General features: G+C 68.1%; 3 protein-coding genes across 3 annotated transcripts; 1 reads left to right on the top strand and 2 right to left on the bottom strand.

Annotated features, from left to right (window-relative positions):
- Window positions 1–109: 109 nt before the first annotated feature.
- EMIHUDRAFT_196364 (hypothetical protein) lies at window positions 110–496 on the bottom strand (the record flags this gene model as incomplete). The annotated part of the gene is made up of 1 exon (XM_005770597.1): window positions 110–496. One exon carries the CDS (start codon window positions 494–496, stop codon window positions 110–112), a length of 387 nt encoding a protein of 128 aa, XP_005770654.1.
- Window positions 497–1031: 535 nt separating this feature from the next.
- EMIHUDRAFT_447983 (hypothetical protein) lies at window positions 1032–6182 on the top strand (the record flags this gene model as incomplete). Its single annotated transcript, XM_005770598.1, has 13 exons — window positions 1032–1059; window positions 2031–2221; window positions 2417–2515; window positions 2753–2791; window positions 2915–3067; window positions 3774–3821; window positions 3940–4060; window positions 4834–4940; window positions 5018–5129; window positions 5206–5387; window positions 5508–5642; window positions 5769–6022; window positions 6098–6182. 13 exons carry the CDS (start codon window positions 1032–1034, stop codon window positions 6180–6182), a joined length of 1554 nt encoding a protein of 517 aa, XP_005770655.1.
- A 447-nt stretch (window positions 6183–6629) lies between these two features.
- EMIHUDRAFT_447984 (hypothetical protein) lies at window positions 6630–10231 on the bottom strand. Its single transcript, XM_005770599.1, has 8 exons — window positions 9521–10231; window positions 9294–9326; window positions 9162–9213; window positions 8786–8833; window positions 8656–8706; window positions 7795–7957; window positions 7429–7722; window positions 6630–7332 (listed from the first exon to the last, which is right to left on the bottom strand). The coding sequence occupies exons 1-8, from the start codon at window positions 10183–10185 to the stop codon at window positions 6866–6868; spliced, it is 1773 nt and encodes a 590-aa protein (XP_005770656.1). The 5' UTR covers window positions 10186–10231; the 3' UTR covers window positions 6630–6865.
- Window positions 10232–10488: the final 257 nt, after the last annotated feature.

The following is a 10488-nucleotide window of genomic DNA, read 5'->3' on the forward strand; positions in this document are numbered from 1 at the left end:
AAGGGCACATCAACCGCACACATAGAGGGAGCGAGAGCGCTGGCGCGGCGAACGATAGAGACCCCCGCGCGCCAGTAAGTAGCGTTGTGCCTCAGCACGGAGCGCCGTGTCATGATACACCGTCAACCGCAGGCATGGCGTGAATGAGGAGCATTGCCGCCGCTATGGCGACCGCGGCCGAGAGCAGCCCATGCAAGTTTCGCAGTCTTACCACATCATTGAGCTCCATCGCGAGCTTCACCCTCTGGTCCGATGCGCGCACCTTTTCGGCTTGCGCTGACAACACATTCATTTCGGCGGCCCACAACTCCGCCTCGGCGGTGGTGGCTGCATCATCGACAGTTTCGTCGGCCGGTACAGTCGCATCCTCGAGCCTAAGGTCCGCCAGGAAAGCGAGGCGCTTCCGCTGAAAGGCGTAATCAATCTCGTCGTCTGGGTCGGGCACATCATCATCGCTGCTCGGACCGGCGAGGCAGGGGAGCGGCGCGCGGCACATCGATGGAGGTGTCGCCGCGAGATGCCTTAAGGCCAGTGGGCGGCCGGCCAGGGGCCCAAGAAAGAGCATCCCGCGTCGGGCCGGACGGAGAGCGCCGCGCACAGCGAGGGGCGAAGAAGAAAAAGCTCGGCGAACAGCTGTGTATATCCTATCACCGCCCCTGCCACCCACGGCGTGAGCCTTGGCCGCCTCTGTCAGTGTGCCCGTGATAGTGAGAGACTGCCAGTGAGAGAAGCCGGAGGAAGGTCGCTAGTTTCCAATTCGGCGCGGCTGCCTGGTATAGCCCCAGCTACTCCGCGTCGCCGCTGCCTCCCTCGCGAAGTTATGTTCCCAGACACAGGAGCAGCTGTGAAGCGAGGCGCCAACAGGGGGCGGCGGTGGAGGCGGCGGCGAGGTGGCGCGAGCGGCGGCGCGGCGGGGTGGACATCGCGGAAAAGAATTCGCATCGCGCGTCTTGGGTCCTGGGTTGTGTTTTCGTGTTGAGACAAGCAACAAAGTAGTCCACCCCCAAGAGTGGATTCACGCTACAAGAGCAATGCTACACAGGAAGCTGGTCCTTCGGAGTACGGAGACAGCTCAAGGCGTATGGACTAGACACAACAACACACACGAGATGCAGGCTCTGCAAAGACCTCCGAAACGCTGCGGTGCTCAGAGGCGTTTCCAGGCAATACTACGCACGCCAGGCCGGAGCTCCCTCGCCTCGGCTGAAGGATGCTCGCCATGTTGATTTTGAGGTGATCGCAATGAGTCTCAAAGACGTCAGTCTCCTTGCAATGCTGTCTTGACGTGCAGTCCTCGTACATGTCCTCCCACGACTTTCCACTCCAGTTCCGTAACTTGCTAACTTCTTGGTGTGATCGAAGGAGTCCCACGGCCTGAGTTCAATCTGCCCCCCTCAAACAAACAAAATCCTGAAACAACACACGCGAGACAGAGCAAAACGTCCCTTGGGGTGTCTGTTTTCTTTCTTTCTTTAGAGCAAAACGTTGCAGGTTTGTTTTGTGACGATCAAACTGAGCGGGGCGGCCTGTCGGGGTCGGCTCATGAGGTGCACCTAAAAGAAAGAAAGAAAGAAAACACACAACCCAAGGGAGGGATGGGAGAGAGAGAGAGATTTTCTTCTTCTTCTTCTTGGGATGGGAGAACGGCACGCCGCCACCACACAGGGATTTTAAGGAGAGGAGTGTGGTGCGCTAGCCGTCGCCCACCCTGGGGAGTCTGCCTCTTCGTATCTCTTTTCGCACCTCGCGAAAGACCCACATAAGAGGCGGTCGTCCCACAATAGGGGCATCGGCTTATCTTTTCGAGCGGCGCCAACACACTCACACACATACCACATACACACATATGTCGCTCGCGGACCTCCTCAACGGGGACATGGACGACGACGACGACGACGACGACGACGAGAGCTACGTTGCCGACGGCGACGGCGACGGCGACGGCGACAGCGACGACGACGACGACGCGGCCGCCGCCGACTTGCCGGCGTGGCGTTTCGTGCGGCTGCACCCGCTCGTCAACCGCGGAGACGACGCGGAGCTGGAGCGGGTGCTGGAGAGCGGCCGCGGCCTGGAGGGCCCGTCGGCCGACCACTTTATCGAGCGCGTCAACCGTCCCGATTCGACGGGCGCGACGCCGCTGCACGCCGCCATCTCCTCCGCCGCCATCGCGGCCACGGTCAAGGCTGCGGGTCCAAAGGACCCGTGGGCGCCGGACTCGGTGCGGCGCGTGCAGCTCCTCCTCGGCAGCGGCGACTCCGACCTCCCGGACGACTCTGACGAGGAGCTCGCTGCGGCGGTGGCGGCGGACGACGCCGCGGCAGGCGGCACCGCTGCCGCTGCGGATGGCGGCGGCGGCGGGAGCGGCGGCGGGAGCGGCGGCGCGGCGGCCGAGTGGGGCTCCGGGTGGGCGGAGGGCGAGGGGCAGCTGCGCTGCCTCCGCCTCCTCCTCTCCTCCGGCGCGTCGGTCGAGCGCAAGTACTTTGGCCGGACGGCGCTGCACCTCGCCGCTGCCGTCGCGGGTCTCGAGGCGGCGGCCTCGTTCGCGGCGGCGGCGGCGGCGGCGCTGCTCGACGCGGGAGCCGACCTGTGCGCGGTCGACGGTGACGGCCAGACCCCTCTCCACCTCGCCGCCGTCGCCGGCACCGGGTCCGGTGGCGCCTCCGTCCTCCAGGCGATCCTCGACATCTCCCCATATCTCCCCATATCTCCCCATATCTCCCCGTATCTGCCCATATCTGCCGTCCTCCAGGCGATCCTCGACACGGCGGCGGCGGCTGCCGCCGCAGCAGTGCGGCGCGCAGACCTGTCGGGGCGCACGCCGCTGCACGCTGCGATCCGCGCCGGCGGCCCGGGCGGCTCGGCGGCGGCTCTGGCGCTGCTCCGCGCGCGGGCCGACCCGAGCGCCGCGGAGCACGCCGGAAGCACTGCGCTGCACCTCGCTTGTGCGGCGGGCGACAGCGAGGTGGTGCGGGCGCTGCTTGCGGGGGGCGCCTCCTCGTCCGCCAGGGATGGGTTCGGCCGGTCGGCCGCGGGCGTGGCCGCGCGGTGCGGCTTCCTCGACATCGTCGCGATGCTTCTCTCCGAGGGGACGGCCGAGCACGCGGCGGAGGCGGCGGCGGCGGGCGAGGCGGCGGCTAAGGCTGCGGCGGCGAGCGGCGCGGAGGCTCGGGCGACCGCACTGTACGCGCACCCCGCGTGCTTGCTGCACACGGCGCCGGTGGGGCGGGAGTACGACGCGCTCTCGCCGGCCGAGGCGCAACTATGTATTGTATTATGCTTCTACGGCCTCCCTCCGCCGCGACGCGTCCGCGACACGTCCGCGACACATCCGCGACACGTCCTTCCAGGCGCGCCGCCTCTACGGCCAGCCCGAGTGTGCTGAGCGGCTGAGGACCATGCTGGCAGCCGCCCGCTCGCTGCGATCCGACACACGACTGCCCTCGACACGACCTCGACCCGTCCCCGACGTGTCGTAGGCGCCGTACGGCTCGCTGCGCGCCGCCCGCTTCGCGCCGCTGCTGCGGCGAGTCGCCCCGCGCGCGCAGCTCGCGGACGTGCTGCGCGCGGCACAGTGCCGCATCTCGCGACGGCTCGGGGCATGCGAGGGACGTGTCGTGGGCATGCCACGCAGGCGTGTGCACGAGTTCTCGTACTACGACGCCCTCCGCCGCCAGTGCGCCGGCCTAGCAGAGCAGTCCGAGGCGCCGAGCCACGCCAAGCCGTCGGCGAGCGGGACACGTCCACGACACGTCCGAGACGCGTCCTCGTAGGCGGAGCCGGCGAAGCCCGCCATCGGCCGCGTCGACACGGACACGGAGGTGTGACGCCGCTCTCTCCTCACGCCCCTCGTCACACACACACGACCCCTCTCTCTTCCCGCCGCCCCGCCTCTTCCCGCCGCCCCCTGCTCTCACCCCACTCTCTCCCAACGCCGAGGTGACGGCGCACTCGCTCGTCGCGGCGCTGCATGCGGCGGGCGGTGCGGTCCAGGCGGTCGCCGACGTCTGCGCCTCGCCGCGCCGCGCGCGCAACGCGTTTTGCGCCGTCCGGCCTCCAGGTGCGAGATACACATCTCCCCATATCTCCCCATATCTGACGTCCGGCTTGCAGGCTCTCCTCTGCCCCTCTCGCCTCGCCACCCGCTCCGCCCTCTCCTCTCGTCTCCCGCTCCGCCCCGTCTCCTCCTCTGCGCCGCCCGCCCGCCGGGCCACCACGCCGGCACCTGCTCCGTTCACTAGCTAGCCACGCATTACATTAGGCCACCACGCCGGCACCTGCTCCGTTCACTAGCTAGCCACGCATTACATTAGGCCACCACGCCGGCACCTGCTCCGTTCACTAGCTAGCCACGCATTACATTAGGCCACCACGCCGGCACCTGCTCCGTTCACCAGCTAGCCACGCATTACATTAGGCCACCACGCCGGCACTTGCTCCGTTCACTAGCTAGCCACGCATTACATTAGGCCACCACGCCGGCACCTGCTCCGTTCACTAGCTAGCCACGCATTACATTAGGCCACCACGCCGGCACCTGCTCCGTTCACTAGCTAGCCACGCATTACATTAGGCCACCACGCCGGCACCTGCTCCGTTCACTAGCTAGCCACGCATTACATTAGGCCACCACGCCGGCACCTGCTCCGTTCACTAGCTAGCCACGCATTACATTAGGCCACCACGCCGGCACCTGCTCCGTTCACTAGCTAGCCACGCATTACATTAGGCCACCACGCCGGCACCTGCTCCGTTCACTAGCTAGCCACGCATTACATTAGGCCACCACGCCGGCACCTGCTCCGTTCACTAGCTAGCCACGCATTACATTAGGCCACCACGCCGGCCCTCGCGGCGCGGTGGGCGGCCAGTCTGCCGGTTTCTGCCTCCTCTCCACCGCAGCCATCGGCGCGGCCTACGCGCTCGCCTGCCGGCGCGAGGTCGCGCCGCGTCGCTCTGCTCGATCACGACGTCGCAGCACCCGGATCCATTGGTTGGCTGGATTGGCGGGCTGTAGGTCGTGCGCCGTGTCGCCATCCTCGACTACGACGTGCACCACGGCAACGGGACGCAGGAGTGCGTGCGCAACGTCCGACCGACCGAGCGCGTCGAGTCGTTCAGCGCGGCCGGCGCGTGCGCGGCCGCGAGGCCGTCTCCAGGCCGGGGCGGCGGCGCGCCCACGACAGCAGTCGCGGGTGGCTGTAGGCGCGACGCTGAGGCTGAGCCGCGTCGAGTGCAAGCCGTGGCTGTCGGAGGAGGACGGCGACAACGTCTTCTTCGGCTCGATCCACGGTTTCGGCGAGGAGGGGGGCGGCGGCGGCCAGTTCTACCCCGGCTCGGGCGGGCCCGTCGACCAGAGCGCTGAGCCTTCCGTCATCAACTCGCCGGTGGGCCCCGTCCCTGACCATGACACCCTCACCGCGACACCCCTGAGCACGACATCTGTGCGCCGTCGGGTGTGAGGGGCGACGCCTTGCACACCCAGCCCCCGCACCCAACCCCGGCAGGTGGGGCTGCGCACGCCGTCGGCGCAGTGGCGTCGCTTCATGAGCGAGAAGCTGCTCACGCCGCTCGCCGCCTTTGGCCCCGACCTCGTCATCATCTCTGCCGGTTTCGACGCGCACGCGCACGACCCTCTCGAGGTGCCCCAGTGCCGCTTCTCCCGGCCGCTCGCACCCGCACTCCCCCCCCCCCCCCCCAGGCCCCTCCCCTCGCGAGCCCCCTCCGAGACCCCTCCGAGACCCCTCCCCTCCCCCGGCCCCGCGCAGGCGGGCGCGCTGCTCGACAGCGACTTCGAGTGGATGACGGCCGAGCTCGTCGGGCTCGCCGAGCGCTGCTGCGACGGGCGGCTCGTCTCGCTTCTCGAGGGAGGGTACCAGACCGCCGGCGGACCGCTCGCGTCCCTCGGCCGCGCCGCGGCGGCGCACGTCGCCGCGCTGATGGACCCGACCCTCGTCGGCGTGCCTTGGGACGCGCGCGCGTGTGGCGAGCGGCTCGAGAGCGGCATCGCCGCTGCGGCCGAGTGGCGGGCGGCGCGCGCCACAGCAGCAACCTCCGCCGCCGCCGCGCCGGCGGAGACCCAAGAGGACGGGAGTAGCCGCCGCTCCAAGCGCTCGCGCACAGACGTCGATTACACGGCGCTCCAGGCAGAGATCGAGGCAGAAGAGGGGGGCGGCGCGTGAAGAGGGCAGGGGCGGGCCGCATGGCTGGGGCCTGGACCCCTGCTCAGACGCGCCGCAAGGCGCGCAGGCGCGCACAGGAGGTGGGAGCGAGTGGCACGAGCTTTTGGCTCGCCGAGACGCTAAAGTACTTTCACGCCCTTCCACCACAGTGTTTGCGTCTATCCAATTGTGTCCACTGTGTGTGGCGCTGCGGCTGGCGGCCTGGCGCCTGCTGGGGCGGGTGCGGGGCCGCCCCGGGGGGCGCGAGAGCGCGCCAGGCCACCCACCGTGCATGTTTGACGATGTATGTATGTATGTATGTATTATTGGGACGCAAGGATTGGACGGAGGGTGGACGCGTCCAAGGGGCGCGGTTGGGCTTGGGGCGGGGCGGCGCACATGGGCGATGGGGCGCGGGGCGCGGGGGGGCCGGGGTTCTTTCAAAAATAAAAAAAAACAAAAGCGTTTGACTATCTCTTGTTCTTGACAGCTACGTGCTGTAGGATACTGCTCAGCGTCAGCTAGCGCCGCCGCGCGCGTAGAGCGTACTCACAGACGATACGGGAAAACCGCCGACAGCATCGAGCCTCTGGGACTCGAACCTCCCCCTCTCGAGAGACGCGCACACACATGCCGCCCCGCAGCGACGCTGATCACTGTGCGTGGAAGTACATACACCACCCCGGCGCCTCGCGCGCTACGTCTCATGAGGGCAAGATCTTGATAGGGTGCGCCTCGGTGTTGATGACGTGCGTGTTGAGGTCGAGCAGCGAGTCGTCCGAGAACAGCAGCAAAAAGTACTTTAGCGACTCGGCGAGCCAAAAGGTTTGCATGGTGTCGTCCTTGGCCGAGCCCCTCAGCTTGACGTTCTTGAGCCCCGAGTAGCCGCCGCTCGGCACGCGGCAGTGCCGCTCGAAGGCGGAGAAGATCTCCCAGCCCCACTCGCGGTACCTCGCGTCCTTTGTGAACCGCCAGAGGTAGAAGAAGGCCTCGATCGTCTCCGGGCGCAGCAAGTTGTGGTTGGCGCCGGCCACCATGCTGCCGCCCACAATCTTGACGAACTCGGGCGCGAGGCCGGTCGGCGTGAGGGTGTACATGCGGTGGCACGTCTCGGCCAGCTTGGCCGCCAGCGCCATGTGCTCGTCGTGCTGCTCGGGCAGGTGCTGCGCGCCTATCGTCTCGGGCTCAGACTCGGCTCATCTCGGGCTCATCTCGGGCTCGTCTCGGGCTCATCTCGTAGCGCTGCTCGGGCATGGGGGCTGCGCGCCGAGCGCGAGCGTGCCGGGCACGAAGCAGACGAGGTGGTCCATCTTGCGCACCAGCTTGCCGCTCTTCTCCTCGCAGAGGTAGGTGAGCCCGCCCTCCTCGATGATGAGCCGCCGCTGCATCCCCTTGACCGCCTCGAGGTACATGCGCTTGTACTGCTCGTGCTTCTTCCCCGTGAGCAGCCACGTCTTGAGAAGGTACTCGTAGAACGAGTCGCCCATCGCGCCCCAAGAGATCGTCGAGCCAGACGGGCGGCCAGACTCGGGCCGGATGTGGATCGGCCACAGCCGGCCGCCTACTCACAGCCGCGGGGGGTGGGCAGACGCTACTCACGGCGGAGGCGGCGAGAAGGCCGCATCGGAGCCGCCGTCGGTCAGGCCGCCGCCCTGGCTGTCGAGCAGGTCGATCGCGCGCTGCGCCCGCTCGCGGAACTCGGGCCTGCCCGCGTGGTGCGCGAGCGCGAAGAACTCCATCTGCACCGTGCCAACCTCGGCGAGCAGCAGGGAGCCGCCCGTCCAGTTGGGGATGGTCTGGAGTACGGAGGGGGGGGAGGGCGTGAGATGTGTGTGTGTGTGAGGGGGAGTGCGCGCACACGCTCACACACACACCGGGTGCGTGTGTGCGTCGGTGCGTGCGCGTGCGCGTGTGCGCGTGCGCATGCGGAGGAAGCAGGGAGGCGCTTGGGGAGGGCGGACACGTCGAGGGGCGCGGGCAGAGGGGTGTGTGGCGCGGGGGTAGGGTGCGCCTTGTGCCCGGTGAGGAGGGAGAGGGTGGTGTAGGGCAGACCGGCCGCGCCGTACGCCTTCTGCAGCTTCTCGCCCAGCTCGATGGAGCGGTCAAGCAGGACCTGCGAGGTGGGGAGGAGAGGGGGCGGGGAGGAGAGGGGGTGGGGAGGAGAGGGGGCGGGGAGGAGAGGGGGAGGGGAGGTGAGGAGAGGCAGGTGAGGTGAGAGGCAAGAGTGGAGAGAGGCGGGGTGTGGGGCCGGGAGAGAGGTGAGGAGGGGTCGCGCAGGCGCCTTCTCTCCCGAGAGCTCATACGCGGCCAGCATCCCACCCAAGCAGCGGATGGTCGTCTCGAAGACCGAGATCGGCTTCGGGCGCTCGTAGTTGAGCGAGTCGCGCACCTGCGGCGACGGAATCTCGGCTCATCTCGGCGCATCTCGGCGCATCTCGGCTCGCGGTTTGGAGGGTCGCCCGGAGAGGGCGGTGGTGGTGGGGCATCGGCGCACCCACTCCACCCCGTGCGCAAACTCTTTGGTCAGGTTTGCCATCCAGAGCACCTGCCGCACGCGAGCTCGGTGCTGTGTGGAGGAGAGGGAGTGGCGTCTGGGAGCGGGTGCGGCATGGAGGAGGACGCACGTCGAGCGAGTCGAGGATGGTGAGACCGAGACCGACCCAGTCCTTGCCCTTGTGCGAGACGGGCTGTGCGGGGGGGGGGGGGGACTGGAGGCGGTGGAGGGGAGGGAGGAGCAGGGAGCGGGCGAAAGGGTACCAGAGGAGGAGGGAGGGGAGGTGAGAGGGAGGTGAGAGGGAGGTGAGAGGGAGGTGAGAGGGAGGTGAGAGGGAGGTGAGAGGGAGGGAGGAGAGGGAGGGAGGGAGAGGGGAGGGAGGGAGGAGGGCCGCCTGCAGCTCGTCCTTCCCCCACGCGTACTGCTCATACCCCTTCCACGAGTGGCGCAGTGCCTACGGGGCGCAACCCATCTCGGCTCCTCTCGGGCCAGCCTCGACGCGCCACCCCCTCCCCCAGCCTCGCCGCGCCTCCACCACAGCCTGCCTCTTCTCCTCCACTGTGGCGGCGGGCAGCGGCTCTGACCCGCCCGCCGCCTCGCCGCCGCCCGCCGCCCCGCCGCCGCCCGCCGCCCCGCACAAGCCGGCGGGCGCCTCGACGGTGGCCTCGTACCTACGCGGAGGCTCGGCCAAGCTGCGGCCAAGCTGCGGCCAAGCTGCGGCCAAGCTGCCCCTCGGGGAATCTCGGCTGTCCCGCGCTCACCGGCACGTCTCTGGCTCGTGGACAGAGACGAGAGCGAGGGTAAGGGTAAGGGTAAGGGTAAGGGTTAGGGTCAGGGTCAGGGTTAGGGTCAGGGTCAGGCTCACCGGCACGTCTCTGGCTCGTGGACAGACACGAGAGCGAGGGCTCCCTCTGCGAGGACGGAGTCGGCAGCCTCCTCGCCCTCGCGGCAGACGAGCTTGACCGTCACGCTCCGCGTGCTCTCGCGGTCCGGGCACGCATCCCCCCGCACGTACTCCTCCTCCGCCTTGTGGCAGCTCAGAGCGGCATCGTCCTCGCGCAGCCGCATGCAGTGGCAGCCTGCCTCCTCGGCGCCGCAAGCGTGCGGCGCCATCCCGAGCATGTTCTCCGCAAAGGCGGCCTTCGCGTCCGCCGCGTGGAACTGCCTCACGTGCTGCCCGAGGCAGACCTCGTACACCCACCAGCCCTCCTTGAGGCGCGCGCAGCCGGCCCGCTTCTCGGCAGGGAGCGCCTCCTCCTCCGGGGCCAGCGCCTCGGCCCCGTACGGGGTACCGTCCTCGCCGGGAGGGTGCTCGTCGCTCTCCTCGCTCCACTCATCCTCGTTGAACTCGCCACCCGCGTCATCCTCGCTCTCGCCGCCGCGGTCAAATCGCCAGCTCTCCGCCCGCTCGGCGAGCTTGATGAGCTTGCGCTCCTTTGCGAGGTTGTCCGTCCGCAGCCGGTGCAGTTCCTTCTGCATCTCACGCTGCTCCTCCTGCCGCCGCGTCTCCATCGAGAAGAAGGTGATCATGAAGCACGAGAAGAGCACGAGCTGAGCAGTGAAGAGGAGGACGAGCCAGTTGCACCCGCCCATGGGAGGCGAGCCACGATGGAGCCGGTCAATTGTCAGTTGACGACAGATATTTCAAGCTGGCCTGTCTCGCAGAAGCCAGGCCGTGCAGCCGGCAACGTGAGCCGTGAGGAGCGAGACGGAGCCGGCGCTTCTTTGCGATCGTGACTCACCAGAGGAGAGAGAATTCGTGCGGCCGCATCATGCGTTCTTTTTATTTTCGAACCAGCTTTGCAGCGGCGCCGCCAGCCCCGGCGTGACTCA

This window comes from Emiliania huxleyi, assembly GCF_000372725.1.
Source record: "Emiliania huxleyi CCMP1516 unplaced genomic scaffold EMIHUscaffold_4, whole genome shotgun sequence".
Taxonomy (NCBI): Eukaryota; Haptophyta; order Isochrysidales; family Noelaerhabdaceae; genus Emiliania; species Emiliania huxleyi.